This window comes from Musa acuminata, chromosome BXJ2-3 (assembly GCF_036884655.1).
Source record: "Musa acuminata AAA Group cultivar baxijiao chromosome BXJ2-3, Cavendish_Baxijiao_AAA, whole genome shotgun sequence".
Taxonomy (NCBI): domain Eukaryota; kingdom Viridiplantae; phylum Streptophyta; class Magnoliopsida; order Zingiberales; family Musaceae; genus Musa; species Musa acuminata.
In genome coordinates, this window is record NC_088340.1 from 3,421,904 (window position 1) to 3,440,244 (window position 18,341).

At 43.2% G+C, this 18,341-nt stretch overlaps 3 protein-coding genes and 2 long non-coding RNA genes across 10 annotated transcripts; 1 reads left to right on the top strand and 4 right to left on the bottom strand.

Annotated features, from left to right (window-relative positions):
• Positions 1 to 345: 345 nt before the first annotated feature.
• On the bottom strand, positions 346 to 7,203 carry LOC108952363 (uncharacterized). Of its 6 annotated transcripts, none has more exons than XR_010485044.1 (7): positions 7,014 to 7,203; positions 6,695 to 6,876; positions 6,463 to 6,602; positions 5,005 to 5,087; positions 2,275 to 3,336; positions 2,040 to 2,182; positions 346 to 361 (listed from the first exon to the last, which is right to left on the bottom strand). It is a non-coding gene; the product is annotated as an uncharacterized LOC108952363 (long non-coding RNA). The 6 variants fall into 6 exon arrangements; XR_010485043.1 differs by lacking the exon at positions 346 to 361 and adding an exon at positions 1,423 to 1,919; XR_001977179.2 differs by lacking the exon at positions 346 to 361 and having other exon boundaries at positions 1,423 to 2,182; positions 7,014 to 7,202.
• LOC103976880 (probable xyloglucan endotransglucosylase/hydrolase protein 23) lies at positions 2,155 to 3,453 on the top strand. The gene is made up of 3 exons (XM_009392219.3): positions 2,155 to 2,586; positions 2,675 to 2,868; positions 2,960 to 3,453. Exons 1-3 carry the CDS (start codon positions 2,155 to 2,157, stop codon positions 3,339 to 3,341), a joined length of 1,008 nt encoding a protein of 335 aa, XP_009390494.2. The 3' UTR covers positions 3,342 to 3,453.
• Positions 7,204 to 8,660: 1,457 nt separating the features above from the next.
• On the bottom strand, positions 8,661 to 9,953 carry LOC103976879 (xyloglucan endotransglucosylase protein 1). The gene is made up of 3 exons (XM_009392218.3): positions 9,638 to 9,953; positions 9,371 to 9,564; positions 8,661 to 9,303 (listed from the first exon to the last, which is right to left on the bottom strand). Exons 1-3 carry the CDS (start codon positions 9,890 to 9,892, stop codon positions 8,925 to 8,927), a joined length of 828 nt encoding a protein of 275 aa, XP_009390493.2. The 5' UTR covers positions 9,893 to 9,953; the 3' UTR covers positions 8,661 to 8,924.
• Positions 9,954 to 14,332: 4,379 nt separating this feature from the next.
• On the bottom strand, positions 14,333 to 15,637 carry LOC135606955 (uncharacterized). The gene is made up of 2 exons (XR_010485046.1): positions 15,195 to 15,637; positions 14,333 to 15,056 (listed from the first exon to the last, which is right to left on the bottom strand). It is a non-coding gene; the product is annotated as an uncharacterized LOC135606955 (long non-coding RNA).
• A 708-nt stretch (positions 15,638 to 16,345) lies between these two features.
• Positions 16,346 to 18,046, bottom strand: LOC135606956 (AAA-ATPase At3g50940-like). Its single transcript, XM_065098340.1, has one exon. It carries the CDS (start codon positions 17,963 to 17,965, stop codon positions 16,484 to 16,486), a length of 1,482 nt encoding a protein of 493 aa, XP_064954412.1. The 5' UTR covers positions 17,966 to 18,046; the 3' UTR covers positions 16,346 to 16,483.
• Between the last annotated feature and the right edge of the window lie 295 nt (positions 18,047 to 18,341).

Below are 18,341 nucleotides of genomic sequence, written 5' to 3' on the forward strand. Positions count from 1 at the left end.
CACCTGTCGGATCTTATAACGTTGGCTTAAGAGACTTATTAGGTTTGGATCATATGAGTAGACAAATAAATATCGTAATCAAATTTCACCGGATCTAAGAGTGAAATTTACAAGTATCAAATATATTATCATCATTCATTCTGAGATGATAATAAATTTGCAAAGTTTTGAAGGTACTATGGGTGAGACATATAATTCGAATGTTCAAGAAATGACATGTTATCACGTTGAACACCATGTGGCTCTCAGTATAGATGTTCGCCCATGAGCTTCGCAGTTGTACGTGGGCTATCATATCATCATATCTAGAATTTACTGAAGGATTAGACCTCGTCAGTTCGAGCTTCGTCCAGTATAAAACCTAAATCGATCAGACTATGTTATTAGGTCAGCTGAATACACCTTTTTCTCTTTCAAATGTTTTTTTATTTGTATGAAAGTAAATATGCATCTAAAGATGCCTAATTTGATGGATTAGTTCAAGGTGGTAGAGGTTCTAAACAATTTTAACTTGCAATGAAAAAGCAAGAAATCTAGGGTGGATTTATGTAAAGAGTCACATATATAGCCTACAATAACGGAAGGTGACTTTTTCCAAAGTACCAATGATAACAAATACAAATCACCCTAGTTGATGGGAACAACTTATAACTTAGAGTGCATCGTAAGTCTGACTGTTAAGCTAACCTAATTTGGGAAAGTGAAGGAAACTCTAAATCATGGTAAACTTAATATTCACATTTTTATGTCTCAGATAAGTTACATAACAGTTTCTAATAATGTACTTATTTATGTTATTAATGATTGTGTCGTCGTTAAAAAAAAAACTTAGGGGCAAAACCCCTAAATAATAAAAGTCCGGTCTTATCAACATCCATTTGAAAATATTTATGTACAAAATAAAAAGATACAAAATAAAAAGATAATTTCATATAATTAAATATAGGAAGAGTCAGGTTACAGGTTTGGACCATAACTAAATTGACGTGTGACCTGATATGCATTAATCTTGATAAGATTGACCCAAACTTATAATTATTCGATTTCTGACAATCTATTTCAAGAAACAAACCTTAAAATACAAATTAATGTCACTTCAACGACCAACAATAGAGAAAAAACATAGATAAAAGTATGAAAAATCTTTATATATTTAAAAATCATTGGTCACTTTATCAAATTCTCTTGATAAAAAAGATATAGAAACCAAACTTTATATTACTCGGCTTATTTCTTTTTTATGATTAAAGTTATCTGTTATGCCTCCAAAATGGTCTGTGGACTAATGATTCAGGTTTTAAAGGATAAAAAGTTTTGACGTATTAATGATTAAAACACGTTACATTGCATTTTATTTGATGATTATGCTATTCAAAACCTGAAAGAGAACTCATTAAGTTTTCTTCAAGTAAGAAGGTAATATGATCAAAATGTGACTCGAGATGAAAATCTGCATGTTCTAATCCGCACTACCAAAAGGAATTAGAGCCTGCCAAATTACAAGGGAGAGCGGGCCGAAGGATCTTTTCCGCATTGATTAGGAAGGCAAGCAAAATATAACTCACCCATGACAGCCTAAACGCACTCGGCGTCATAGCTTAATACATACCATCCGGCCATGCCTTGATGCGGCTTGAGATCGCAGAACGAAGCTCATGAATGCACGGCAACGTTCTAAAGTTTCCTCTCCATGGAGGCAACTCCTTTAGTTGGAAACCCCCTCGTCACTTCCTTATCGCCCGACAACGGCATGATCACAACGCGTCACGGTCAACGTCGGTCTCTAAAAACGACACTCTAACAACAGCTGGAAAATCCAGCCACCCCGATGTCTCTCCTCTCACCCAACCCTTCTACTCTGCACCCGCCGACGCTACTGGCCTTGTGATTGAACGGACGGCCGGGACCATGGGTCCCAACTGCTCTAAGTGCAAGGGCAACATATAAACCGGTGGTGAAACGTAACTTCACATTGTTGTAGTGCTTGCCATGCACGCTATAAAAGAAGAAAAATGAGCTTTGTGGGGATTGCATCGTACCTGATGACGCCACCTGGCCAGTCGCATTCAAATATCGGAGGAGCCGCCCGCTTTAGTGGACCATGATCACGAGGCTTTCGTCCGACGCCGCTCCACCACTTGAGACAGCAGCACCATGGCCGCGTCCGCCGACCCCGCGTCTCCTGCACATTGCCAACCCATAGATTATTATTTAGCATACAGCAACGCCACCATCTCATCTGCTATATATAACGCCCCAAACCCCATTGCTTACATCGTCATCTGCTTCCCCCTCCTACGAAGCTTGTTAACGTTTCTGCTATTGCATACCATGGCAATGAGGTTTTTTTTGCTGGCTTGCTCCTTGGTCGCCGTTGCCTCCGCTGGTAACTTCTACCAGGACTTCGACATCACCTGGGGCGACGGCCGTGCCAAGATCCTCAACAATGGTCACCTCCTTACCCTCTCCCTCGACAAGGCCTCCGGCTCCGGCTTCCAGTCCAAGAACGAGTATCTCTTCGGCAAGATCGACATGCAGATCAAACTCGTGCCCGGGAACTCTGCCGGCACTGTCACCGCCTACTACGTAAGCTCTTCCCCCAGACATGCCTTCGCTTTCATGGCTCTAGTTGCCGGAGCTGATGCCTTAAGCTCGGCCTGATTTGTTATTGCAGTTGTCTTCGCAAGGACCGACTCATGACGAGATCGACTTCGAGTTCCTCGGGAATCTCAGCGGAGACCCTTACACTCTGCACACCAATGTGTTCACCCAGGGGAAGGGGAACAGGGAGATGCAGTTCAAGCTCTGGTTTGATCCCACCAAGGATTTCCACACCTACTCCATCCTCTGGAACCCAAGACACATCATGTAAGACCTCAAAATTCTGTATGCGGTAAAACGAACTTACCACAGGTGAGACATGAAATTGAATCTTACCGCTGGCTTGTGATGGTCTCAGCTTCATGGTTGATGGCACTCCCATCAGAGACTTCAAGAACCTGGAATCGAGGGGCATTGCATTTCCCAAGAACCAACCCATGAGGATCTACTCCAGCCTCTGGAACGCTGAGGACTGGGCTACCAGAGGAGGGCTCATCAAGACCGATTGGACGAAGGCACCCTTCGTCGCCTCCTACAGGAATTTTAATGCCAATGCATGCATTAAGGCTTCCGGTAGGTCCAGCTGCACGCCTGCCAAGAGTGGGTGGTGGAACCAAGAGCTGGATTCCGCGAGCCATGCGAGGATGAGATGGGCGCAGAAGAACTACATGATCTACAACTACTGCAACGACGTCAACCGGTTTCCTCAGGGCCTGCCTCCAGAGTGCTCCATAGCTTGAAGAGAATAGACAAACACGAGGATTAGATCATTCTTTGGTTCATTTTGTACGCATACCAAAATACATTCTCTAGATGCTGTTTTCGAATAAGCAATATACTAGTCTCTCTGTCTCTCTCTCTCTCTCTCGCTCTCTCTCTCTCTCTCTGTTGATCAAGCAGTCCTTTTACTTAAATTCTAACTAAAAATTCTCCACAGTATTAAACAAAATTGAAGCTAACGTTTAAAGCATCATAAACCTAGACTCAAGAAAGGAAAACAATTATAAAACTCAAGTAATGCATCTACAACCAACAGAGCTACCGATGCATGCAAACATATCTTCACAATATCTGACTCCTCATTATATCTTTTAAGTTTCTGTCCAACAAACTTGCTTGTTTGATTTGCTACCTCTATTTTCAGATGCAACTTTCTTTTCTTGATGGTCTTCTATAATTTTTTTTTTTTTTTTTGCAATAGATACTGCGAATGTTAATGACAACTAAAGGAGCTTTTACTTCTGATGGCTCTTTGTCATTAACATCAGTGATAATCCATGACTGTAACTTTATAAAAATGCTATCTAGAATGGCTTCCTATAGACTCTTGTTCTCATCCTGGTTAGGTCAATTATCATCACGCCCATGTAGGACAAAAATGATTTCACATCCACCTCTGTTTAAAAAGCAAGCCAATCATACTAATGCTTGCTAAAAAAATCATATTAATAATTATATTCTACTACAGATACATGGGCATCTGTTTCCCAACCTAAGACAACATGATGTAACATGAACAACTATTCTATTAGTTCCACATTCATAAAAAGGATACGACTTGAAAGAAACAAATTTGGATAATCAAATATTTCTGATGTTTCATTAGGACAGACAAACTTGAGTTGGTTAGCATACAAAGAGCATGTCAGAGAACCTCTCTAAGCTAACAACACCAAATGTTCTTTTCTTGTTAATTTACCATATGTTTAACCTGTATTGATGTACTTTTTTATCTGTGTCAAAATTAGTCGTATGTCAATAGTGCAGATCAACCCAACAATCATGAACTATTCACACATCAGTCATCATCAGGCAGAAAACTACACAGTGCAAAAATATAATTTTAGGTCTCGCTCAGGAGAAACTTGATCATTCAAGTAACTAGCTTGCTTGAACAAAGAGGTGAGGACTTGGCCTGTACCAAATCTCCAAACGGAGTTCCTTCTCCTATGTTTAAAAAAAAAAAAAGAAGAGTTCCTTCTCCTAGACAGTACTTCTAATGTTTCAACGAAATTGTGCATAGTCTACCTGGGATTTTTGGAAAACAGCAATGGAATAACAACTGTAAACTTGATAGGTATAGAATATATTCAGTATATTCATAAGTACCAGGGCAGTTAAGACATTTAATCACCAAGTACAATTTTCAGTCTAAACATTTGCTTATCTAATTTTATTCACCTATCTAGTATCATTAAAACAAAAGATATTGTTTTTTGCATCTTATATTCATCTTAAGTATGCAATACTGTACTTCCTTTTCATGTTAGCTTGTTTCCCAAACTACAACTCATGCAAAATTTCCACATGGATAACACATACTTTTATGGTTAGTCCATGTAAATTTCTACAACATGGTCAACATTAACTTTAATAAACTTTTAGACATCATTACTAACTTACCAATATTTGGTAAATCAGATACTTGTAGAAGTATCCACCCATCTAGCTGATGAAAGCCATAAGACAGCTAAATACTCTCTGACCTGGAAAACGAATATCCTTGTTTACATGAAAATAAAGATTATTAGAACTAATAAAAGACTGTGATAACAAAAAGATGCTGATTATTGATCAGTTGCCAAAGCTAAATGTACCAGGCAGGGGGAAGATGGGATATTAGCACAGCAAAAATAACAAGAGTTCCTTTAAATACTCCCAGACAAGGTCATGTATGCAAATTAGAATAGGAAAATCAAATACTTCTTTTTATGTTCATATGTCTGTGTCTAATTACACACTAGAAACAGATGCAAGGTTATAAGTTTTACAAAAACATCCTTCCAGACCACATAAACATCACGCAATCAATAGCCTTTAAGACACTGTGTTTGCCTTTACATTTAGCTTGAATTTGAGCAAATAGTTAAATTAGTGCACTGTGTTTGCCAGAAAAACTCTTTTGTTGGCACAGCTTATTCTATATCACTACATTAAAACAGTATAGAGCTCTCTTAAAGTTGGGGAAAGTATAAGCTGAAGTCACACCAACTTATGTGCACATCAAGCTTTCTGATACATCAACTATTTAAAAGCCCATGAACACTAATTGAACCTGGAAGCATTTATCCTCTATCTTATGTAAGCTTCTAATTTGGCGATACCACAGATCATATGTCTAATTGCAAGAGAAGATTCAGTTGTCCTAACAGAAAATTTTGATCCACAATAAGACAAAGCTATTTTGATCCAAAAATATCAAAGTAACATGAAAACATAAAAATGGGGCACAGATGGTATGAATGTGGCAATTACAGATAATGTAGTCAGCAACCAAATGAGAGAGGGAAGCTAAAGTATAAATAAGTGAAGAGAAAACCGCATGGCACTTTAAGTTTCATAAAAGGGAACTCCTAGAAAATAAATTCAACAATCATATAACCTAAAAGTGAATGATTCACAAAAAAAAGTTACTTGGGATTCAAGCACCACCTGGAAGTGTATAAGCCTTGTTACCCTAGTCATTAGATTTATCTCAATTGTTAGTAACAATGTGGTAATCTTAAATTTTGCCAGCCACATTTAAACATGGTAGCCACCTACCAAATGAAAGGAATATTTATATCTTGAATTGGTCTCTTTAAGCGAAAGAAGAAAATAGATATCAAGATTAAGAAAACTAAAACAGATTTCTGATTTATTTTGGAAGGGCAAAAGTGGGCTCCAGAAATCAGATTTGGCTAAATTATGTTTCTCTCCTCAGATATTCCCAAACCTACAACAATAGTAAATTTATGTATAAGTGATAATATTTTGCATTGAAACTAAACAGAAGGGATAAGAGGCTGTCCGTCAGTGGTATCCTTTTCATGTTGGGAATGCATTGGAAAAACCATGAGTAAGAAACATTTACTGACTCACTGATCCATCCTTCTGGCTTTCTCGTCAACGATTTTGAGACATTTCTCGACGAACTGACACTTCTTCATCAGAGAGATAAGATAGGTGGTGGTATCCACGATTAAAGGTACAGAAGACCATCCTACACCTCCGAGGAACATCTGCTGCATAGAGAATGTAGAACCATAGTATATTGAGTTACTATGCTAGCTAACAACGCACTAAGCCTGTCGCAAGAAAAACACACGGAGACCTCTTTGTAAGGCCGCGATCGATGAGCAGAGACAACGGAATGAAGCTTCTTCTTCTTCTTCTTCTTCTTCTTCTTCTTCTTCTTCAATGCGGCGTCTCCAAGCTCACTAACACCACAGTAGCATCATTTTCGCCAGGGCGACAACGGGATCGAAAGAGGGACACAGGAAAGTTCCAACATGCCTGAAATCAGAATATTGCAGCAGAAATCCACATACAACCAGAAAGGCGATCGATCAATTCCGATTCTCAATCACGAGAACTGTACCGAAGAAACGAGTTATTAGTAAGAAAGAAGAGGAGAATTGCGATCAAGAAACCTGAGAGAGAAGCCTCCGTCCGAGCGGCGACGGACGAAAAGGGTTACTGACAGGAGCCGATGTTACCTTGGGAGGGATTCGATTGGCGAAAGAGGGATTGGAAACGGGGACGAAGAGGGATTTGGAGGACGAGAAAGCCTAGGGTTTCGTCGAGGAGTAAGGAGGAGGAGGAGGGGAAGGAGAAATAGAGGGAGTTGACGGAGACGCTTTCGAATTTGAAGGCCGGTGGGTAGGACACGTCACAGTCGGCGGGACCAAAGCTGCGGAGTACGTTCACCGTTGGTGAGATTTAGCTCTTATGTTTCTACTCAGGCATCATCCAAAGAAAAAAGCTCGTAACCAATTCTAACATTTTTGTAACACAAATTAGGTTGAGTTAAAAAAATATATGAAAAATATAAAATACTTTGGAGTGTTCAGATGTCAATTAAGATTTCAATTAACCGTCATATGCAATTGTATATATAAGTTTTTAGATTACAAAATATGTATATATATATATATATATATATGTTAAATTTGAATTTAAAAGAATATTAAATCATATTTATATTATTTTAAACTTCTTAAATCATAATATAAAGAGGAAAATAACTGTATCCTTTCTTCTGTCACACCTTTCTCCCTTCTCTTTTTCCTAACACCCTTTCTTCCTCTCTCTCTCTCTCTCTCTCTCTCTCTCTCTCTCTCTCTCTCTCTATCTCTGCCTATACTATAAGATGCTAATGATCAGCAATTACTGCCAGAGATGTTGGGGCTCGGTGAAATGAGTAGCTGAGAGAATGGCCATGGGAGAGCAGAGATGGCAAGTTGTGGCATAGCAAAGTAGGAAATGAGTGAGAGAACGAGAAGAGTTGGGAGCAAAGAGGGAATCTGGTATGTGGCATCTCATAGAACATGATGCAATGGAGGTACAAATGGTGGGGTTGCAGAAGGCATTTGGAGTGATCTGCTATGAGTTGGCAACAGACTGTAGGGAGATGCTTGTGTTTCTGAAAGGTCATGCAGCAGAAATCCAAGATAAGGAAGGTGACGAGCTTCTTTTTCCGGAGCCAGCTTTTGTTGGTGAACCTTCCTGCTATCTCCATGCACCGACAGTGGAGTAATTGATCCACTGTTGTTTCGTCTCAACACGCTCCAAGTTTGGGTGGAGGAAGACATCTCTATCCATTTCAGGTTTGGGATAATGTGGTTCTCACTGGGAGCGATGAGTCTTCTTCCATCAGTCATATTAAGACAGAATTATAGCAGAAGCTGCTACACAGGTCAAGTTCTTACAGGTTGTCTTCCTTCTTCCGACCAATCAACTCGAATGGCACATTAATGCTCTGAGATAGGTCTCTAATCGTATGGCGCTCCAGATCAAACGCCTTGTGGAACTCCATTAGTGACTTTTTGCCAGTGTATAAAGAATCTGAAATTTGGTGTTTGAGTCCCCTTCTTTTCGTCAATGCTAAGCAACCCAAATACTGTTGGTGCTTGTCGAGTATATTCCAGCTTTGTAGAAGCTTATCTAATGTTTGACATCAACTTGTTCACGTATATTAGGAAAGAGTCATTTCCTCAAGCACCTTCTACCATTGTGCCATGAACATCGACAGAGGTCGTGATAACATGGAGGACGAAGAAGAGTCACACACCGACATCTGAAAACAGAAACACAGTTGTGGTTTTGATGGTGATCAGAAGTGTTCGTAAAGATCGTATCCTCCTTAAACATAGCAAACATAAGTTCTCCTCGAAGACCAAGCCAACTGAATCCGATTCACAAACCCTGAGAACATGGTTTGCGCAGGTTCAGATGATGCCATGGCTTCTACACTGAGAACATGGATTATTATTACACGAACACCAGTATTTATAGGACAACAATGAATAAAGAATCATCTTATTTTAATCTGCTTCCCTCATTCAGGCAATGGCGCACTCCGGCGGCAGGCCCTGAGGAAACCGCTTGGCGTCGTTGCAGTAGTTGTAGATCATGTAGTTCTTCTGAACCCATCTCATCCTCCCCTGGCTGGTCAAGTCGAGCTCCTGGTTCCACCACCCGCTCTTGGTGGAGCCGCCGCACTTGGAGCTTCCCCGGACGCAGGCGTCGGCGTTGAAGTTCCTGTAGGAGGCGACGAAGGGTGCCTTGCTCCAGTCCGTCTTCACCAGCCCGCCCCTGGTCGCCCAGTCGTCGGCGTTCCATAGGCTGGAGTAGATCCTCATGGGTTGGTTCTTGGGGAAGGCGATGCCCCTCGATTCCAGGTTCTTGAAGTATCTGATGGGAGTGCCGTCGACCATGAAGCTGAAACCATCGCAAAACCCATGGTGAGTTTCTACACCTTGTGACGAGCTCGTCGTCGAGGTCTTACATGACGTGTCTCGGGTTCCACAGGATGGAGTAGGTGTGGAAATCCTCGGTGGGATCGAACCAGAGCTTGAACTGCATCTCCCTGTTCCCCTTCCCCTGGGTGAACACATTGGTGTGCAGAGTGTAAGGGTCGCCGCTGAGGTTGCCGAGGAACTCGAAGTCGATCTCGTCATGAGTCGGTCCCTGAGAAGACAGCTGCAAGAACAGAGGGCCACATCAGCATCAGCTCCGGCAACCACCGTCATGAGTCGGGGGGCGAAGAGCTTACGTAGTAGGCGGTGACGGTGCCGGCAGAGTTACCGGGGACGAGCTTGATCTGCATGTCGATCTTGCCGAACAGGTACTCGTTCTTGGACTGGAAGCCGGAGCCAGAGGTCTTGTCGAGGGAGAGGGTGAGGAGCTGGCCATTGTTGAGGATCTTGGCGCGGCCATCGCCCCAGGTGACGTCGAAGTCCTGGTACAAATTACCAGCAGCGGCGACGGCCACCAGGGCGCAAAGCCCCAACACGAACAGCACGGCCATTACTGCGAGAGTGTGGCGTAGAAGCAAGAGGAGGATGGGAGGAAGCTGATGAGGACTGCGGTGGTGGTGATGGCGAGTACTTATAGCTGTGGAGAGCAGTGATTGGATGATAGCGAGCTGTGAGCTGGCAGTGGACTGGAGACAGGTGGGTGTGTGTTGTGTGGTGTGGACGCGGCTCATTACAAGGGGAACAGTGATAACGTGGACGGAGAGAAGCTTCCGTGTGTTGAGTGCCTTCACCTACAATTCAAATCCCCCCCTTAATTTAATATGGTAACGATGATTAACTCCACTGAGAGAATTTTAGTAGTTAATTAAGTGATTTAGATTTCGTGATCTATGAAAAAGCTGCTTGTCATGTACGGACGTACATACATATATATATATATATAATTATATTATGGCACGTGACAATTAGGTTGCCTATTAATTATGATTGTGTATTGTTCTCGTGATCATGCGAGAGAAAAAGACCAAAAAGGACTTATGAGGTTTATTATAGCGTATGTCACGTGCCATCCACCGGTTCAATTTAGGGTTTTGTATATTAGGAATCCAATTCTAACATTTCAATCCGATTTCATTTCTAGTGATATTATACATATATATATATATATATATATATATATATATACATATACATACTGTATAAACCAATTATTACACCAATGGTTTGTGACAATTATCACACATGAAACGGTGGTACAACGTATGCTACGTAAAGGCATGTCGCATTCGAGGTCATTCATGAGGTGCGAAGGGGTAATTTGGTCAATGTGGTCGAGTTCCTCTCCCTCCTCGCTGGCGTATAAGGACACGTACCAACTACTGCGTCTGATAGGGCACGAATGAGAGAGCACGAAACCAAAAGCAAACCATTCATCCTAATAATTTGAAATCCGTATTTGTTGGCACATTAAAATGACACGTTTGGGTGAAATATACTCACCACAATGTTCTGGAGGAAGCATTCACGATTTCACCACGAAATAGTACATAATGATTCGAGATAATAATTAGTATAATAAAGTGGGGAGGGTCCCACATGCCTTGAAAGCAATCAGGGAGAGGCATTAGATGCATGAAAAGTAGTTCTGTCTCCTATCATGTAGATGTCGAATTGTGGCAACTTATGATTACTGTGGAACTTTAATATAATTAATGATATTTAATGTTATATTAAAAGCATGCATTCTATATAAATAATTTTTGTATAATTTAAATAGGGTGATATTTTGGAAGAAAAAAAAACCTCTTTGTACTTTTTTTCCTAAAAATATCCCATTTTTTTACTTTTTTTTTCAAATTATATCTTATTTCAAATAATATCGGAAACACTCTCGCCCGAGTGATACTTTTTTTTATCAATTTTGAAGATAGACCAATTCATAGGGTACATTCAGTTATCATTATATTATTTTTATTAGGTGCTAAAAATACTATAAAGATATTAAAAAACAATATAAATGACATTATACTTTTTAATTACTCGTAATAGCAACTTTCACGATATCAAATTTTTAGACTTGAAGTTAATTTTGTAGAGATTAATTTTATTTATACATTTACAGTATTTTCAAGTAAACTTTATAGTATTTTTATTATGGTGATCAAAATACTATAACATATTTTTATTAGGATTAATGAGTGATATTTTTTATATTATTCGAAATAAGACATCATTTCGGAAAAAAAACAAAAGATTTTTTTAAATATTATATATATATATATATGTATATATGTGTATATATATATACATACATATACATATATATATATATATATATATATATATATATATATTATGTATAAGGTTAACTGTTATTTTTTATAGAAGACACAAGCACACAGTACTGTCTTTAAGTCTCTCCTGGCTGGACAGGTGAATCCAGCTTGGCTTGTGTCAGAACAAAAGGCAGGAGCCAAAGGTAGCCAACAAAATCCAGCTTAGATGCTTGTTTTTTATTATCTTAAATGTTTCAATATATGATATAAACACATGAAAAATTGATATAGTGTTGATTTAATTGGCTTTTGAAACAGTTGTGGATGTTAATTTGAATGTCTTGAGGAGAAAAAATTGCACCTAATAATGTGTGTCATTAAACTAGAAGGGTCCACTCATACATACACAAGCATTGAAGAGGCTGCAGAGGCTTTGAACTCACCCCTGAAGAGATAGACATAGAACATCACAATGCAGTGGCCACTGGTCCACTGTCATATCAAGTCAAAAGTGAAATATAAAGGATTGTAACCATGATGATTGATGATGACTGTGGGAGCCTTTCACCTATTTAGAAGTGATGCTCAGATGATGACAATGTGAATCCTATTACATCTTCTTATCCAGTGTATCATTACAAGCAAAATCAAAATGCTTGTTAAGACAGAGCAAATAATTTCTTTGATTCATTCTGAGACTTAGGGTTATGAGAGATGAACCCATCGAGATGTGATATTTTGGATGATTCAAGTGTCTTCTTAGCAAATAACAAGAAGGATATTTAGTAGTGAGCAGTAGTATTTTCTTGGTTGAATTTCTAAAAAAAAATCTCTCATATTTATATTTCTTTCACAGCAATTTTTTTTCTTGTATCTCTTTTTCCTACGTATCAATTTATAGGATGAACCAAACCAGTTATAATAATTTTAATAATATCAAAAAAATAAATATAACGTAATATAAAAATACTGTTGTTGGTGAACTTATGCGTCGAGATCGAAGAGTCAGCATGGCTTGGTCCACGGGTCGATGTCCAGAGTTCTCGATCGGTTGAAAGAAGTGCTGGAGCCGATTGGATCAGGGGTCGAGATGGCTGCGCCTCCGGGGGTGGCTGAGTTCCTACTCATAGGCCTTGGTCAGGGAGGTTTTCGACTTGGGCCCCTCGTAGATTAAGTCAGTGATTTTATTTTTCCCTCCCTCCTGGCCAGGTGTCGACTCTGAGTTTTAATACTACTGCTCGAGGATCGATCGTACGGGGACCTGGCGCGACGACCTACCCCTGAGTGACGAGATGATACCTTCATGCGATCGCCGCCCGACATGCGTGGAGTGACGTCATACGGTGTCGTCCCGAGTTTTCGGGGACGGGACTTACCGAAGGGGCGCTTCCTTGTACGAGCTTCGATTCGACGCGGAAAGTCAACCCTTGTGCTGACTCGGCAAGGGCGTGACTTGGTGTAGGTCATGACGTGATTGGGAACAAAAATATGCCCTGTCAACTACATTATTGTATTTTTTTTTACTCCACGTTATACAATTTTTATAAATATTAGAAAAACACTCTAATTCATTACAAAAATACCATGTTATAGTATTACTAAAAATACTATAGCATAATATAAAAATACTGTAATTAGATCGGTTTAACTTAATGGAAAAAGGGAGGAAAAAAAAGATATGTGACTTGGGATATTCGAGATATTAGATTTAAAATTAAAAAAAAGAGCACTGTATTTTTCTTTTTCTTATTGTAGAAATGCTTTAGAAGGGGCAAAGAGCACTGTATGAGTTTGCAGATCCAAACTGCATCAGCTGGCTTCCACATCTGAAGCAATTTTGGGTGCAGACACGTGTTTGCACGAATCTTAGGGTGCATGTCCACAAATCTAAAAGTCTTATTGACCTTATCTGGACTGTTCACTTGGCCTTCCATCTGATGCTGAGGTATAGATAACCACAGGAGTATTGGGGTCGTGTTAACCTTCGGTTCAAGAAGTTGGTCGGTCAACTTCAAACCAGATGCTTTGGGCTTCCATGCCATGGTCAACGACCCGACCTACATAGATCTTGTGGCAGTGTCTTGGAGACAAAGGAAGCACGAGGAGTGCACAGTGAAAGTGGTGGTGGATTGGCGCAGGCAGTACAGTGTAGTAACCGAAGAGACGGCTGTAGAAGGAAGAAGAAGACTACAACCCCACCGCTTGGCCACCAGTGGCTTTGTCTCCCCCCAACTCGAGCGATCTCAATCTCTCTTCTCGCCCCCTCTGCGCCACCGTCTGATCTTCCTTTCCCCTGCTGACCTCCGTTACTGCTCTACCAGCAAAACCCTACTCTTCGGTTTCTTAGTCAGAACCCTAAATAAATGCATGCATGCTCGAAGGTAGCACGCGGGAACTACCAACAGGGGAGAAGAGAGAGGACAAATGAAAGGAATGGAATGAATCCTATCATACCCTATCTTTCGATTCCCCCCCCAGTCTTTTATGTATACGGGATCTTGCAAGCTCCCCTTGTCTCCCTCTCTCTCTCTCTCTCTCTCTCTCTCTCTCTCTCTCTCAGAGACTCTCTTTAATTCTCTGCCAGCAAGAGAATTGAAGATCCATCAATGGGGTTTGGTGGAGCTACTGAACGAGGGATGTAAAGCCTTGCATCACACATGGAACTCCAAATCCGAGGAACACCAGTTATTGCCCTCTTTGACTCCTTTTGCTTCCCTGTTCTTCCCCTCTCTCTCTCTCTCTCTCTCTCTCTCTCTCTCTCTCTCTGGTGCATCTCTCGATCTGCCTCATGTTTCTACCACTTCTGATCATGGCCTCGGCATAGGGAAGGAGGGATGAGGAAGAAGGGGGCTCCGACCGCCTTGGTTACGTGCTTAATTCTGGTAATCGCTGGTATCTTCTCACAGGGGTTGGCTGGAGAGGTCCATGGGAACCGCGGCCATGCAACGGGAGTAGGCAAGAGATCAGAAAACAGAACGGCAGCCGCCAGAGTTGCCACCGGTGGCCTCCATCGCTGCCGATCGAAGAAGATTAGATTCTGTGGCCTTCTCGTTCGAGCCAAGCAGAATGATAGCACCGTTGATGATGACAAGCGGGTCGTACCCACTGGCCCGAATCCCTTACACAATAGGTGAAGGAAGCATCAAAGAAGAAGAAGAAGAAGAAGAAGAAGAAGAAGAAGAAGAAGCTCCTGCTCTGTAGCTTGTCTTTCTTCTTTTCATATGAGTTACGTGAAGGAAACAGTACTATCTTTAAGCTTTCTTGTTGTAGGTTGCAGAGAGGGTGTGTAAAGCTCAGAAACCCTGTGCTGTGTTGTGCTGTATGATCTTTCAACTATTGTGATAATCCACCATTTCTGTGTTCAGCTGTTCTCTTTCTCATGGAGTTCTTTGGATATTCTCGTGGAAATCTATCATCGAGAAATATTTCCAGCATGAAACTACACATCTCATAAAGAAAATTTCATGTTTCATGAAAGAGCAAAAAGGAAAACATTAGTCATATATACAATTCATGAGAAGAATTGAAAGCTTAGAGAAATCTGTCTACTTATCTATGAGCACAACATGTAGGTTACCGAGGAGGATTAGTGGAGGAGTTGGACATGAATGGCCTGACATTTCTACCACCTCAGCCAATTGGACTAAGAAGAAAACACCTTTCCACCGCCGGCATTCGTTCAGCTCAACAAAAGAAAAAGAGAGAGATATGAGGGCAAGAGGTAGATGGAGATGTAGATGTCATGGACTCTGGACATGACATGAATCAGCTCCACCAGCTGGCTCTCACAGATTGGTCCAGGATAGTTGGTAGGGAAGAGACGACGAATGATTTCACCATCACCGCGTGATGGGGATTTGTGCACATTACCACGCCGAGTCTACCCTAATTTCCAAAGGCCACTACGTTTGGAGTTCGATCCAAAGAGAAGAAAGTATTCCACGATCGAGATCGGCACAAGCAATCCGGCAACCACTGATTCACGAAGGAAAGAGATGTCTACCATTTGGAGAGGATGGCTCTAATTTCTCTTCGGTCGGAGGAAAATTTCTCTCTCTTTCGAGAGAATCAATCGTAACACTCCATCATTCTCAACCAATCAAACTCTCGATTGCTTGTACGACACGACACCACACGGAGAACTCGAAGAAAATATCTTCGCAAGTAATACGATTTCTCTGTATTTGATTTGATCTAAGAATCAATTATCAGCTCTTGTATTTGATTTCTTTCTTAGAACGAGAAAAGCTTGAAGACAAAAGAAAAGGTAGATAGATAGATGGTGGTGGCCTTCCTTCACCTCACGAGATGTGCAGGGCAGAACCCACTGCAGCATTCACACTACCACGGAGGTGATGCGGTGTCGCACATTTGGTTGGCTACGATGGCATCAATACATCAATCTTTCTCGTCGACCAATCAACCACACGTCCGTATATTTTTGTCGAGGAAACTATCACTTCAATATCACATACTCACATTTGCCATCTACAAAGAAAAACAAATAATACTATATATGGAGATATCTAGATCTGATCATTCATGCAACAAAAGTGGTGTTAATCATAGAAGCTGTCGCATTCACCGGATCAAAAGTTTCAGATGAACTCATACTAATCGATGACTACGAATGGAAATCGAGATTAATCAATGAGCTAACAGGAGTTTGAGCAATCGGGTAAGTGCGTGTGCGAGTGAGTTCCATGAATGCATGTCGGCGTCAATGCATGATAGGAAACTTAGCATCCACGGATTTTATTGATATAGCTATTAATAGCAGGCCAACACGACGGGAGCACTTTTGAGCCGACTCAATACGGTCATAGCGGGCCAGTAGATTTCTTTTGACCAAATTTCACGGTCAAACTAGTGCGCATCGTCGTCGCATCCGATGAGGAACCCATTCTCCATACCCAACGCAGCGGGCCCGCGCTCCGGAGGAGAAGCCGCCGCCGCCTTCCGCCGCTGCCGCATCTCCCCTATCACCTTCTCCATCGCTGCGTCCGCGCCCTTCCCCTCTCCGTCGCACCGCATGAACACCTCCGCGATCTCCGCGGGGGTCATGTCGACCTCCCCTAGCAGCGCCTCCGCCTCCGCCATCAGCTCGTGCTCCTCCCCGATCTCCAGGTAGTTGCTTGCCAGCATCCGGAAGGCTGCCGGGCAGCAGTAGGAGAGGTGGATCTTCCGGTCCATCCGGCCCGGCCGGAGCAGGGCTGGGTCGAGCCGCTCCGGGTGGTTGGTGGTGAAGATCATGAGCCGCTCCCCCACGCATGACGACCACAGGCCGTCCACGAAGTTTAGCACGCCGGAGAGGTTCACCGACGACGTCCAACTGCCGACCCCGCCTTCCGAGGGGTCCATCTCGCGCTCGTCGGTCTCCGAATCAGGCTTGGACTTCTTCTTCTTCTTCTTCTTCCGGTCACTGAGGTCGAGGGAGCAGTCGACGTCCTCGATGACGACGACGGACTTGGGGTTGGTGGAGACGAGGAGGCGGCGGAGGGCGGTGTTGGAGTGGACGGCGGTGAGCTCTAGGTCGTACACGTCGAACTCGAGCAGGTTGGCGATGGCGGCGACGAGGCTGGTCTTGCCCGTCCCGGGCGGACCGTAGAGGAAGTAGCCCCGCTTCCAGGCGCGGCCGACGCGGGAGTAATAGTTCCGGCGGCTGACGAACCGGAGGAGGTCGTCGCGGATCTCGTCGCGGAGAACCGGGTCGATGGCGAGGGTGTCGAAGGTGGAGGGGTGGGAGAAGGGCGCGGGGGACCAGGGGTTACGGTGGTCGTCGCCGAAGACGACAGAGCGGTTGGTGTAGAGGCGGCGCTCCCGGGCCCGGAGGCGGATGCGCTCGGCCTCCGCGAGGACGTGGGGGATGTACTGGGAGCGGACGGCCTCGCGGTGGCGGCTGTGGAAGGAGAGCTCGAGGTAGCGGTGGTCCGAAGAGAGGGAGCTGCTGCGGAAGGGGGAAGAGGAGGACGCAGAGGCGCGCTCCACGACGGAGCTCCACTGGAGGGGAATGCCTTGGAAGGAGTCGTGGGTGGTGTGGTAGGAGGGGAGGGAGGCGGTGGGGAGGGGGCAGTCGTGGCGCTTGGAGAGACGGACGACGCGGGCGTCGTCGAGGCAGTGGCTGCCGAGGTAAGCCTGGGCGGCGCTGTAGAGTTCATTGCTGCAGGAGCCGTCGTACTCATCGACGATGATCTTGATGTCGGCGTTGAAGCGGGTCATGAGGCCACGGAGGAGGAAGCCGACGAAGTGGTGGAGCTCCGGGGGAAGGAAGTCCCTGTACGCCGTCCGGAGGAACACCAGCGTCGCAAACAACTGCCATATCGAGTTCCACTCCCACTCCAACGCCATCACTTACCTCTCTCTCGATCTCCCTCGATCCCTCCTCCATCCATCCGTCTATCGATCTTCTTCTCTTATACGACGTGATCGGGAAGACAGCAGCCCACCTGTCGTCATCACGGTCGCGTTAGTGAGTGCTCGATGACGACGAGCCGGAAGTGGCGGACAGCTGACAGAATCGTGGAACACTGGGATTGGCCACCTTGAGAGACAGTCCGTGGGTACCATTTTGTCGCCATCGCAACACCGCTAGGGACTTTCGACCCAACCCATGTGCACCTGACTCGCAGCCTCCTGTACTTGAGAGACGGCCTCAGCCCGTGCCGAGACTGCAAGTGGAGCGCACGGAGGAAGAATGCCGGTCTCTCTATCTGAGACCGCGCAA

Excerpts from the sequence above, each read along its gene's own strand:
- LOC135606956 (XM_065098340.1), bottom strand. The coding sequence starts at position 17,965 with ATGGCGTTGGAGTGGGAGTGGAACTCGATATGGCAGTTGTTTGCGACG.
- LOC103976880 (XM_009392219.3), top strand. The coding sequence starts at position 2,155 with ATGGCCGCGTCCGCCGACCCCGCGTCTCCTGCACATTGCCAACCCATA. Across the intron at positions 2,587-2,674 it reads GCACTGTCACCGCCTACTAC|TTGTCTTCGCAAGGACCGAC; the intron begins GTAAGCTCTTCC and ends TTGTTATTGCAG. Across the intron at positions 2,869-2,959 it reads TGGAACCCAAGACACATCAT|CTTCATGGTTGATGGCACTC; the intron begins GTAAGACCTCAA and ends TGATGGTCTCAG.
- LOC103976879 (XM_009392218.3), bottom strand. The coding sequence starts at position 9,892 with ATGGCCGTGCTGTTCGTGTTGGGGCTTTGCGCCCTGGTGGCCGTCGCC. Across the intron at positions 9,565-9,637 it reads GCACCGTCACCGCCTACTAC|CTGTCTTCTCAGGGACCGAC; the intron begins GTAAGCTCTTCG and ends CTGTTCTTGCAG. Across the intron at positions 9,304-9,370 it reads TGGAACCCGAGACACGTCAT|CTTCATGGTCGACGGCACTC; the intron begins GTAAGACCTCGA and ends CGATGGTTTCAG.